The 14,402-nt window shown below is 36.9% G+C and overlaps 1 protein-coding gene across 1 annotated transcript; it reads right to left on the reverse strand.

Moving 5' to 3' along the window:
* Positions 1–51: 51 nt before the first annotated feature.
* Positions 52–10,937, reverse strand: LOC143633759 (uncharacterized). Its single transcript, XM_077102006.1, has 15 exons — positions 9,773–10,937; positions 6,137–6,222; positions 5,797–5,997; positions 5,386–5,667; positions 4,380–4,485; positions 3,874–4,053; positions 3,590–3,789; positions 3,316–3,471; positions 3,054–3,230; positions 2,854–2,973; positions 2,633–2,773; positions 2,500–2,553; positions 2,177–2,236; positions 1,558–1,917; positions 52–592 (listed from the first exon to the last, which is right to left on the reverse strand). Exons 1-15 carry the CDS (start codon positions 10,917–10,919, stop codon positions 431–433), a joined length of 3,432 nt encoding a protein of 1,143 aa, XP_076958121.1. The 5' UTR covers positions 10,920–10,937; the 3' UTR covers positions 52–430.
* Between the last annotated feature and the right edge of the window lie 3,465 nt (positions 10,938–14,402).

The raw sequence follows: 14,402 nt of genomic DNA on the forward strand, positions 1-14,402 counted from the left end.
GGTAATTATTTGGCTTATAAAATAAAAAGAATAGAAAGTGCATACAACATACGATTTTTAAATTCCGCTAATTCTTTTTAGATTCCGCCAAACTACAAAAATGCCATCTTTCTTGGTGTAAGTGCTATCTATGTACACCACTTTACAACTCGCTACTCGACATGTATAGGAATACAAGTTCTTCAACTTGCCACTAAAACCGCTAAACAAAATGACTCTAATACTACAACAAATCAACAAAAGCCCCTTTTGATACCACCTACTATACAGGTTTCTCATCTTCTTCCCCGATGAATACACAACGCCACTAGAAACACGGCTTGCTTCGTCTCATCTCAGCCGCTATTGAATAGCTTCTGGTTTTTCAGTGGCTGAGACCTTTTGCCATGCATAAGTCGATGAAAAAACCTGTGAATGATTTTCGGTGTGTTTAATCGTCTTGTCCCATGTTGTCTTCAGCAGCCGTAACGATTACCTCCTCGTTTGAGAGGCAACGAATAGGAACATAAACAAATCCTTTTGGCAACCGCTGATTTCTCATGGATGCTTGATCTGATGTCATCAGCAACTCTTTCTCAAAAGTTTCTGTATGCTGTGACAATGTTTATACAATTGTAAGTTATTCGTGCAATTTTAACACGTACTTGAAAATTGATTAATTTGGGTCCGGCTGGCCAAAAGTACCCCGAAGTGTTCAGCCTCAAAGATGGATTTTTACAGATATTGTTGTAATAATATAATTATTGTTATCATATCTAATTCAATAACAAGTTACAAATTCAAAATAAATTGACTTGACCTAGCACTACCTCTTTTGAAACCTTATCAAACTTTCCGCCTCTCAAATTATAAGTAAAAGTAAAGGTTGCAAACTCAAACCAATTTATTTATAAACTGGATGATTTCAGCAATGTTTTATATATTTGAAGGATCAAACAAAATTAAAAACATTAGCAAAAAAGTTATTGGTTAAAAGTAGCCCGGGTGTAACTTTAAAGCATAAGACCACCTAAATCATTTTGATAAAAAGTTCATTCATTACACAAAAAAGTCCCTGTGATTTGGCTATACTGCAACTTTAGTCCCTAAGTTTCAAAGATTACAGGTTTAGACCATACGTTTGCACAAACGTAACACCAATGGTCCCTAGAGTAGATGGACATTAACCTTTTCTGTTAAGTGTATGTAAAATGACAAAAATACCCTTAACATTAATTAACAAAATTTACACTTTTTTATGAAACAAATAAAAAGTTCTGTTATGTGCATGTGAAATGATCAAAATACCCTTACATTAATTAAACAAAATCAGCACTTATTTTATAAAGAAACTAGAAATTATGTTAAGTGCATGTTAACTGACCAAAATACCCTTAGCATTAACAAACGAAACCAACCCTTTCAAAAAAAAAAAAAGTTCTGCTATGTGCATGTGAAATAACCAAAATACCCTTAATATTAATTAAAACAGAATCCGCACGCCTTTTATAAAACGAGTAAAAATTACGTGATGCACATGTGAAATGACTAAAATACCCCTAACAAAAAAGAATTTACCTTTTCATGTCCAAGACACTGGTCCACGTCATCAGCCGCAGTGTGTGAAGGCCTGTGTGGGATTTGTTTGCTAGCTAGTGGCCTAACTGTAGGAGTATGAATAAAGATTTGAGAAGTTGAGCTGTCATCTGTTTTCTGGTCATTGTCCATTGCCATTGAAAACCGTATACGTCGCTTCCTGGTGACTGTTGCATCAATTGTGACATCATCTGATCTCTTTGTGTAACTGCCTTTTAAAGAGGTTGTTGCTGACTCTGAACTAACATCAGGTGACACGTAAGCAGTACATACGCGAGTGAATGAAGATATTGATTCTCTATTCCAACGAAGCATGTCATGTGAACAAACAACCAACTCACGCTGCAACAGTACAATTGTTTGGTAGGCGTTAATGATCAACATATAAATATGAATAGACTTAACGAAACTAACAATAAAATGGGATTTAATTAAGGGATACTGTCATAAAACGACAATGCACACATTTTGGTCATCATACCTTGACCCGTACCATTCTAGTCATTAAACTTGGTAGAAGTGTTCCACTTTTAACATTAGTTATTGTAAACTACATTATGGTTATAACTTTATATTCCAGAAGACACTGTTAAAAGCTTACCTTCAATTTCTCCCGTCTAATAATTCTTTCACATATAAGGCGTAATCTCTCCAATTCAACCTGCACACAGAAATATGGTCATATAAATTAAACATCGTTCTAAGATAATACCATGTCATACAAAGATTGCAACTTTTCATCTGTCACACGAATAAATATAGATGCTAACACTCAAAATAAAAAGACACATTCAAAAAACCCAGAAGCATAAAGCCACAATTTTGTAATGATTACTGAGAGCAATAGTAACTTAACTAAAAAGCATTGCAAGAGGTTATAAATGAAAAATAAATACAAATGACCCTCATGCTGCTGTAACTCACCCTAACTTTCTTCAAAGAATTCCATTCTTCTACTCCATATTTCTGAGTCTCAGCCTGTCATATACAAAATTATTAGAAACTAGAGTGATTATTATTATTATCATAAAAAGAGAAATGGCAGAAAACATATCACCTTAGTCCTCTCCACAAGGCTATGCTTATCACAGTAAGCCTTATGCTGCAACTTCCCACCAATAGTCCTCACATTCATGAACAAGCCAGCACTTCTACCACAAGTTGGATGAAATGTGCTTCGACAGTGACCAAAATTGCACTGTGAACAATATTATTAAAACCAACTTTTCAACACAAAAAAAAAATTTAAATAAATAAACAAATAATGTGTAAACTCACCTTCAGACAGACACCCTCTTTGCGGCTGCAAACAAGACAAATGTCATTCCCCTTGAAGACTGTGTCCATGCAATCAATAGGATTCACTTGCCCCCTTCTGAACGTTGATTCTAGAATCCACTGCATCATAAAAATGAAACACATGTAATAATCATAAACAACATTGTAGATCCTCAACACAAAAAAAAAAGGAAACTTACTTCAGCACAGAAGGCATGGACCCATTGACCATCAATTGACTTTCTAAAAGCACCAGTAACTCCACCACATAATCTACATTCTGCTACATGAGATGACCCTATATCTTCACATAACTCACAAAACCATGGGCCTGTAGAATCTTTAATACTACGATAACAATCAATATGAACTGTAACCTGTTAGCAGATAGTATATGATTAGATCTTAACAAAATTAAAAAGGGTAGGAAACAAAGAGTTTTATTACAAGCATTTAACTAACCTTGCAACTAGAACACACGATAATAGGGTTCAAAACTGTCTCAGCCCGTCTACAAACATCACAAAACCTAGAAAGCCCTTTATTCTTCAAAGTTGATATTTCATGTAAAGTTGTTACAGACAACTTGGGATGTACTTCTTTTGCTTTCAAAATATCCTGAAGACGATAAGGTTATGAATAACTTAGTTTTTTGACACTTAATAAAATAAGAGTCAAGAACAACAACCTGTTGGTGAGCTAAGTCATCAATCGTATCTTTCCTTAAAAAAGAAACCCTGGATGAGGCGGCTGCATCAGCAGTTGCAGAGGCTAACACAGCTTGAGCTTCCTTGTGCCTTCTTTCTTTTTGACCCCGTTTTTTTACTCTTTTTAAGTCGGAAAGAAACTGGCTCACAAACACAGCATCCCAGTTACGTTTTCTTGCATCCTCAATACCTTGTGGGAGACGCTTGGTGACCTCAGAAATCAAAACATCTGCGTGTACCACATAACACAAGTAGTCTAGTCAGCAACGGATATACAGCAAAATCCCTAAACCCACAGAAATAAAGAAGAGACCACTTATTTCTTTTCTTGCAACTGCATTGCAAAGTAGTTGATTTTGATAGTAAACCAGTTCTCCTTCCACTTCATCAACTGGAGACATATTTGTAATACTCAGCCGTTCAGTTTTTCCCGAATCAGTACTCGACTCAGTAGCCGAATTTCGAATTTGTTGATCGCAACCGACTCCAGAATCTGAAAAAGCCTTTATCAGATAACATCATCGCAAAATAACTGTGAGGAATACTTATGAAGCAAGATGTTACCATAATCCACGTGAACTTTCTTCTCAGAAAAATATGGTTTCCGCATCAGTATAAGTGGGTGGACATAAGAATCAGGTGAAGCTTCTGTTCTACTACATTACCAGATGTCTAGATATTGGTATTCATGCAGAACCAAATAATCACAAACATTTAAAACAAAGATCCCAAGACACAACCCCCCCCCCCCCCTTCTTTTTCTCGTTATTTCTTATTTTGATATTAGCAAGTTGCAAAAATTCAAGTTTTCAGACATACGTAGCAACAAGACTGTTATTCTTAGTGATTGAACAATTGGAGTCCATAGGCCTGTCAACTTGACCGCAGCCATTTTGACTTGGGCTTGAACACTTGACGGCATCACCTGCAATACCGGTAAATTTGGTATGTGATATTAAAATTTCAAACGAAAAGCAAATTAAACAAAAAAAAAGTAATATATATTGAAAATTGGCTAATAAGTTTTAAGCAATCAGTCTCCTCTAAACTTAATTCTCATAAACTATCACTTAAAGGGTAGATTGATCTTTTTGCAAGGTGAACTTGCTCAAAGAAAGTCATTGCAACAAGTAACCAGTTACTTATAAGTTATAACCATGATCGCAATTCAGATTAAACCAGTTTAAAAGCACATTTTTACAAGACTTATCAGGTGTGGACTCAAAAAAGCTATCTCGAACACTTAGCCCACTACAATCAGCGCTTTGAACCGCAAATAGCAGATCCTTGCTAATAGATTGTGTTGTATTTACCATCAACTGAATGACAGTAAACCCCATATAAAATAGGCCAAATGAAACATAGCAAAAATAAATTATCAGAAAATGCACCTTTTTGTTCAGTAGTGTTTCCCACCAATAAATCAGAAGATACTTGACAAGATTCAGTAGAAGCCTACAGTAACGAAACCAAAAAATTAGTTGGATATCCACTACAAGAAAGTGGATTATTCGTAACAAAAACATAATAAAATAAAACAGAAAAAATAAGCAATAAGCAAGAAATCTACATGCACCGAGAAAACAATGAAAATTAACCAGGGGTGACTAAATCGGATAAGAGAAAACCTTGGTATATTAAATTATATATGCCATAAAGAATCATACTAACCAAATTAATTAGTAAATCATCTATCTAAAAATCTATATTTATGACATTAAAGTGTAATCTTAGATTCGCAAAAGCTGCTAACATTGTAAAACCCTACAATAAGATCACAAAAGGTAAGCATAACTACAAGTTGGTTAGAGAACTAAGCACCAACCTTTACCCTAGAATCAAGAGAAGACTCTTGACCAGAAAACTTGCCACCATTTTCATTTTCATCCCTTAATACTCCATCTGCAGAATTCCTTTTAAGAGACAATATAAGACTGTTATCCTTGAGCACCCTAATATTGCCTTTGGCTTTCTTCCGAGGTGGGCCCAACATAACAGAAAAACTCCCTACATTATTGTCTGGTGCTCTTGTAATAGCATTTTCAGCACCAGATTCTTTCTCACCATTGGATATGCATGCAGACAAAACTTTAAGCTTCAAATTTTTCTGCAAGCCACAAACATAAGCAGAATCTTTTTTAAACAATTTTAACTAAGAGGAACAATAATCCCACAAAACAGTCAAAACATAAGGATACTCTTATAATAACACGTGTTCCATAAATATTTACTGAACCTTCTTTAAAAGTAGAGTGAGATTAGTAGAATCTGACACTTTAGCATCTTCAACGGTGTTGCTGCCTTTGAAGTCCGCCTCATCAACAAAGTCTGTCTTACTTTTAACGTTTGAGCTAGTAGTCAGCACCCCATCTTCAATAGATGCACTACCTTCTTTTGGGGCTTCAGAATGCTTTAAGCAAAAAGCTCGCAGCTCAACCTACATAAATTTAAAAAGAAAAAAAAAGGCCACATCAAGATATTTTAAGTGAAAAAATTAAACACACTAACATAATTCATGAGAGCATAAAATGATTGACTGATGCTTTCTAGTTTGAATGGAAGCTGAATGAGCTTACATCATCACAACCAAATTTCCCCCAAATTTCCATTCTGTGGCTTGCCTCCCTTGCACATACAGGATGGAAAGCAGTTCGACAAGATCCTATTCAAGTATCAAAAAAGATAAAGAAATTATAGCTCACAAACAGTGGATAGTGTAAGAAAGTCCTAGGCAGATGAGAATTAACAGGCTAAGAATAAAAAAAATAGCAGAAAACTGTAAGCGTATAGTTTCACATCCTACAAAAGCGATAACATAGTTACAATGGTCATTTGAAAAAGGTAATTCTGCCAAAATAGTATCATTTCTCAAACATTGAGATAGTGTGTGTGTGTGTGTCAGTACCCTGTTTATTTACGCAATCGCTAATGCACTCATTTATCAAATAAGCGTAAAAAAGCCAGTCGACCCATTAGCTCCACAAATGCTTAGAGCAAACTGCATCTTAATAGCTTTGCTTTTTTTAAACTGTCAAAAAGATCTAGCAACAAATAGATATTAGTCGTTTGTAGATTGAAACAACAGTTTTTAATACCAAAGACATGAATTTCATTATACGACTAATTTGTAATCGTATATGTATACACTTTATATTGCATTTTCTATTGCACACTGTTTATGTCTACTGTTTTAAACCATTCATATAATTTTATTATTGCAATTTCGTTCTCATCTTTTGTCGGGCATACTGTTAAGTACTTATATTTTGTCACATGTAAGCCATTTCTGTGAGACCAAAAGACCGGCATTTAACTGATTAGATGCATATTTCATCACCCAACTCATCCTTGGTTCTCATAAAAAAAAGTTGCAGCATCATTTCCAAAGTACTATTTAAACACATCCATTCCAATAATTAATATTGCAAAAATACAATATAAAAAGAAGTTAAGGGAAAAGTTATAAGTTAAAATTGTTTTTGTTAAATGCAGGGTTTAACAATGCCAAGTAATTACTACATTTCAATTCTGCAATAAAAGTATTAGCGGTTTAATGAATGACATTTTGGCAATTTTTCATCCCATGTCCAAAACTAACCCATCATTAAGCCTAGAAACCCTTGCCAATGTAACACTAATCCCCTATATAAACATGCCGAATGTAAATTTTTCCCCAACTGCATAAGCTCTAAATTCTTACTTCTTAAAATATATATTTACTTCGTACAAAAACGTTGCATACAGCAGAAATCAACTTGATGCATTTTAAGGTATCATTCTAATATTATTTGCTGTCACGTGTCACCTTATCTGCTGCATATGAAAACATCCACAAATTCCAGAAAGAATGAACATGGACCCAGGATTGATAATAAAGGAGAACAGCAAAACAAAAAAAAAAGCTAATAAAGACTGTCAATTCATTAGAGTAGAAGACCAGCTAACATGATATGTAGAGCATGATTGGTACAAGTAACTACATATGTTTCATATAGCTATGCCGCCTGTCATGATCTGTGCACTTAATGTGGAAATACAGGATATCGGTCAAGGATGAACGCTATAATTATGAGATGTATCGTTGAGGAAACAATGCATAAAAATAAGGATCCTCTAAATCAGTAGATGTTTTGAAAAGTATGGCTAATCAAAAGCTTCTACAAGAAATCTAGTGCATAATGAACGCTAAATACAACATGGCTATCATGGGCCGCATTAGCTTGACCAGCACCAAATTAGAGCATGGTCCTCTATAAGAACTTTTAGCATTATAAATTCAAATATAAAAAGACCAAGATCAACAATAGCCCTTAAGCACAAGATATCAACCCACAGTCGGTTTCCTACACAAATGCATATGAAGGGATCATCTGTTTTCTGTTGTATTGTTTTAATAATCATATTATGTCACCGTACTTACATATTTAAATATCTTATCTAAAAACAAAATAATAGTACTACTTTCTTTCAACTTGCATCCATCAGGTAACTCTAAGAAGGCTGAATTCTTCTCATAGTTATTAAAAGCCCTCGCTTCTTGTGCCTAGGCCCATATTTAGGTGAGGCTCAATAAATGCGCTTCTAGTTCCTAGGCAAGCACTTCGGCATTGTCTATGCCAACAACATGAGAACATAAAAGCCGAGCAAAAGAAACGCAAGGGTTGCTATTGAAACTTAGATCTAGGAGAAGGCAAAGGCATTATGTTGATACATTTTGTTATTCAAGTTTTGGGATCACATTTGAATCTTGACTATTTTAGAACTTTTGGTACTAATTAGATGACATTAAATGTTATATAATAGCTTTTGTTTATTTTATTTGAAGAATAGCATTATTTTTCATGTGCATAATATATTTTAAATGTTTTATTTAAGTGCGCTTACTTTTCCTCAGGCCCTCGCTTTTTTTGCGCCTAGGCCCTAGGCGAGGCCTATGCGCCTTGAGTGCGACTAACGCATTTTATATCTTTCAACTTGCATCCATCAGGTAACTCTAAGAAGGCTGAATTCATCTCATAGTTATTAAAAGCCCTTGCTTCTTGCGCCTAGGCCCATTTTTTAGGCGAGGCTCAATAAATGCGCTTCTAGTTCCTAGGCAAGCACTTCGGCATTGTCTATGCCAAGAACATGAGAACATAAAAGCCTAGCAAAAGAAACGCAAGGGTTGCCATTGTAACTTAGATCTAGGAGAAAGCAAAGGCATTCTATGATACATTTTGTTATTCAAGTTTTGGGATCACATTTGAATCTTGACTATTTTAGAACTTTTGGTACTAATTAGATGATATTAAATGTTATATAATAACTTTTGTTTATTTTATTTGAAGAATAGCATTTGATAACTATGATTCTTCTCAAGTCAGATTTCATATTTTAAGAACGGGGCAAATGCTGCTGCTGCAGCAGCAGCAGCAACAACAAAACCTTGATGTTGTTAAATGATTTGAGATCCTGCTGGTAATTAAGAGTCAATGACTTCACAACATGTTCCAAAAATATTCAAATTTAATTTGCAACTCTTGATGTCCCTATACTCACTTATGATGAACCAACTAGAGGGCCCCACCAAATTGTTATGAGATGCATTGCTTCCATTAATGCTGATAATAAAGAATAACCCTTTTTGCGTGGTCTTTTGTCTTCAAATACAAGATGTAGATAGATGATTACATAAGTACATTATTTCCATAAATCTTTTCTATTGTTATCCAAAAGGCAATAGCTGTGAATAGGGAATAAACCAAGGAAGGTATGAGTGCACACCTCACCCTTTACTTATTTATAATGTTGGCTTTCAAATACGAGCAACTCTGTATACAAATGTTAAGCCAAACTAACTAATGCAATTTTCAGTTGACCGCATAGAATGCCTAGTTTCTAGCAGTCTAACCGCATCAAAGGAGAACAGGTTATCACTCTTTGAAAATCAGTAAACACGATAAACCACGTTATCTAAATAATCTTATCCTGTAGTCACACATGTAATATTTCTTTTTATTTAACATGAATCTACAAATAAACTCTACACAGAACAAGTAGAAACACAAACTAGCATAAGACATTTGTTTTGAGCATATTACTAAAAGTTACATAGTTACAGATACAAAAATCCTACATTAAAGTCCTATTGTGTTCATAACCAATTAACAGCAATAGATGTGATAGACCATTACACCACTGAAAAAGAGAATGAAACTGATGTGACAACATACCGTAACTGCAACGAACACAGGCACCACATTTCACCTTGCACAGATAGCATATTAACTTCTTCTGTGCATCCTTAACGTCCTCAATGTTCATAATTGGTTCCATGCTTATAGTATCCTCTATATAAACTTCAGTCATCCACTGACAACAAAACAAGTGAGCAAACTCAATGCGACCACCATCATCATCCCCATCACCCTTCTTTTTCACAGGCTTTAAAGCCCCACCCTGCTTTGGGCAAAGCAGGCAGTGCCTGTCACCGTCAGTGCTTTTCTCTCCATCAATCCTAACCCTACACCAAGAACATAACCAGCCCGCATCATCATTTTTCTGCACACCATAACATCTCTGATGCACTGCCACACCACAAGACGTGCAAACAATCAGCCTGTTCAACTGATCATCAGTCCCACCCATGCTGCAATAATCACAGCAAATAGACAGCTCTCGGTCTTTAACCGGTTGAGCAACAACAAGCTTCTCCAAACCTGTTTCCCCACCCACCAGCTTCCGTTTCTTGGAAAGCCGTTCAGACATCAAATATATCTTACTTCTAGAACCTAAAAGCCATTCCATCCCACTATACTCTTGCTGGTTTTGTGAAACTTCATTAACACTTTCACCGTCTACTTCCATAATATGGTTAACATCTTGTTCACTATGACTATTCCTTTCATTCATGTTATTATTAATACTATTATCATTTCCAGGATAAGGAATTGAAATGAGACTATTATTATTATTACTATTACCACTAAACACCGAAGCAGCTTCATTTAGCCTCTCAATATCATCCAACCGCACTTCCCTAAAGTAATCCTCTGTTTCAGACCAAATGCTGTTCACCTTAACCTTATCCTTGTTTCTATTAGTATCCAAGGCGAAATGCGACTTCCTACGCTTCTTACGACTATCCGACTGTTTACACAACCAGCTGGCCAAACCACAAGGCAGTGTGGAAACAGTAACTGAACTCTTCTTCTCCACATCCTCCGAATCAAAAGGCGAATCAACGGCAAGCGCCTTACACGCCTGTGCGTAGAAACTTGCACCAATTTGAGCCACCGGTGCGTGTTTATCTTCATCAGTGGAAAGTGGACAAGGTGAATCCTCAGTGGCACAACATCCGTTCTCAATCCTACACATCATGGTTCCATTTCGATAAACCCTAGCCCTAATTTCAAAAAACCCTAACCCTAAGTTCTACGAAATGAGTGTTTACGGGGTCTTATTGACGCATCGTAACGTTGATTGATTGTATAAGGAGATGAGATGAGATGAGATTGGCCGCCAATGGGGAAGCTAGATAGGGTTTGTTTGTGTTATCGGCGATTTTGGATCCGTCGTTGTAATGATAAAGAAACTGTCCGTCTATTCCGTTTTGGTTGTTCCATTTTATTTTTATTATTTTGATAATAATAAAATAAAAATACAAAGTCAGATCTTTTGATGTGCTCGCCTGCTCGGATACTTGAATCATAGAAGTTTTATCTCCATCTACTTTATACACATTAAATTACATCGAAACACGGCAAAAAGCTGTGTCGTTACCTCTTTTTAAATCACAAAATCCAATCTTTTAAAAACTACATCTGCTGCTCTTGGAGTTATAACATTACTATGCATGACCTGTTGAACACGGGTAAGTAACTCCACAGCTTCAGGCGCGAGAAAACCAAAAGTGTCAAAAGCAAAAGGAATAAATACATGTTGGTTGTCAAGACGCGTCTTCTCATGTTTGGTCACATTACCTGAAGCAGCTTTTAAAGTAGCTTGACCGACTGTGAAACCACTATTCCCTAAGCCCACCAGAGGGGAAACCCTTGTTAAATCCACACACGCATGTTTTCCTCCTATCCATCCAAACACCAAAATGTCATCCGGTCGAAAAGATAATCTTCCATCCGACGAGTCAGTCAAGAAATTCACATGTGCTTCTTTCTTAACAGAAATTCTGGCCGTCCTGAATATATCAAAAATCACATCCCTAATCAGATTGTGTCGGTACTTAAACCCCGGAAGCTCTTTACAATGCACCGTGTTCTCCCCATATGAGTCTAGCCTTACGACAAACATGACATGTCTCATCAACCGAGAATAGAGGAATCATTAGGCGATACTTAAGGATAGTACGATACTCCACTGGAGATATATGCCGACATAACCCATATATAAGGATAGCAAGAAGAAAATATTGAGCATGTGGTGCTCGTAGAGACTCAAAAATGGCTTTTTGTCTACTTGTCATGTCAAAGTGTGACTCCATGTCGTGAACAATTTAACTAAAAAGAGCACTCGCCAATGCATGTTGGGTTTTAGAGGGGGAGGTCTCTTTGTTAGTGAAACTACTAAAATCGACGTTTGGAATCATATCACGAAGACAAGCCAAAGCACAAGAGTAATCAGAATCCATCCCGCATATACCACTGTCTCGCAAAATGTGATCCTAAAGCACCCACGATTGGGCTCTCAAGGCCACAAACGCATAGGAGGAGGAAGAAAAAAAAATGTGATCCTGAAACACCCACTGTCTCGCAAAAGTTTTATTATTTTCATATTCAAAAAAATGTTTGATTCTTAACGATGTATATGTTTGCTATAGGCACCCAAGGTATTTAGGAAATACACAACTTATCTATGGCAGATAGGTGAGGTGTTTTCTAAAAAAGTCTTATTTTTTGTCTTTTTATTTATTTATTTTTTTTGTTTTTTGATTTTGTTTTTTTTTTTTGGTTTTGTATTACAAATATTTTTGGTGGGGTGTAAAAAAATATTTTTAAATATTTTTTGGTTTTCTAAAATCGGTTATATTTATTTGGCTCGATTTTAAAATTGCAACGAAACAACATAAACAAAATAATATTTATATGTACATATTAAATACATTACAATGAGTTTAAAAAAAACAAAATGCAAAAACAAATCTAAACTGTAGCACCACCCATGTCGTCGTCGCCGTCTCGTGCGCGTTTGACGCCTGACATGCTCGCCTCATGGCCTGACGTGCTCACCTTGTGGTCGAAACGTGGCGCCAGTGGTGTGTACACATGACCACGCTGCTGGGGCGGACATAAACCCAACCACCCAGGCCATCTGATGCTGGAGTTATGACATCCCCTCCTAGAGCTGTAACATCCTTTATTCTACTCTCTGTACCTGGGCGTCAGTGGCCGCATCCAAACGTACGGCGCGATATGTACGCGGAACGTGCTGTGGGTCCTCTTGGTGCGACGGCTGTTTATCAACACGATAAATTAACGTTAATAACACGAAGATAAAAAGTAATTTAAACGATAATAGAAAGTACCTTATCGCCGCCATTGCCGTCATCAACATCTTCACTGACCTCAGCGTCAACCGCGACGTCCTGAATATGCGCCTCCTGCTCCACGAATGGCAGAGGCTTGACTAGTGGGACCAAGACATAAGGGCCTGCAGCCACCCGATAATTGACCAGCCGGTAATGTCCGTCAATCCTCCGGACGATATTCATGCTTTGTGCCTGACGACAATCCAGCTCGCGTGGCTGTAGTGGCGGTTGAAAGGGTAGATCTGCCAGGCGTGCCCCGTAGCCCAACCTGTGCGCAATTGCGCCACGTATGAGCCACCGAACAACGACCCACGGAATTACTTACGCCAATATAGCGCGAAGTAATCGCCGAATGCGCAAGCCAGTTTGCAGTTTTTGTGTGTTAGCAGGCACCGCAAAAAAATAGATCGCGCATGTTACAGCGATCTACCCCTTGATGTCTGCATTGTTAAAGCGATCATCTTGTGTAGGTAGCTGCACAATATAATATAATATATTTGTGCAACGGGTCCCTGATAGATAAGGCCTTGACCTCAGTAATGGGGTGCGAGAAACCTTAATCGTTAATCGCCATCCACCAATGCCACAACAAGTCATCCGGTGTCTCGTGGATACTCTCCGTGAAAATCAGCTGGTATACCTCCTCCGGCGTGTATAAGTCGAGTGCCACCATAAACTCCTCCTCGACTGGTAACAATCCTCGCCGAAAATACGGAAAGTAACATCCGCCTGATCATGATTCGCGTCATCAATCAACATCAGATGATGCGGCTCTCCTGCCGGACATGGCCTGAAACAATAGTGACACGTTAGGTAAATCGAGTTTACAAGTTAATTGAAAAGAAAAAAAAAACCTAAAAGTGAACGTAAAGTAAAACTCTAGCATGAGTGCCCGGTACGCGGCCTCGGTGACAGTAAACAATCTGCGCCATGGCGAAGCCTCCCCCACAATCTCTGCCATCCAATCCCCCTCGTCACACTCGGCGATATAGCTCCAGGGAAAAGTCGTGGGGGCCCGCAGCATCTATGTCGGAGCCGCTTGAAGTGAATACAAAGTGTGTTGTTCTCCTCAAACTACAAATGCTCGTAGTCTAGTAGAAACTCATCCTCGGGAATGTATTTGTGGTCCGCCATCTATATTTATTATAACTAAATATATTAGTTTATTATACTTATATTATATTATTATGATTATTATGATTTTATTATAAATATGTTAGTTTATTATAATTATATTACTATAATATATGTAATTATAATATTAAAACAAATAACAAATAAAGACCAATATGCCAGAGAGGCCATTTCATGGCGGAGAGGCT

This window comes from Bidens hawaiensis, unplaced genomic scaffold (assembly GCF_021521415.1).
Source record: "Bidens hawaiensis isolate Kalapana, Puna unplaced genomic scaffold, B.hawaiensis_p1.1 tig00006905_1, whole genome shotgun sequence".
In the NCBI taxonomy this organism is placed as follows: Eukaryota; Viridiplantae; Streptophyta; class Magnoliopsida; order Asterales; family Asteraceae; genus Bidens; species Bidens hawaiensis.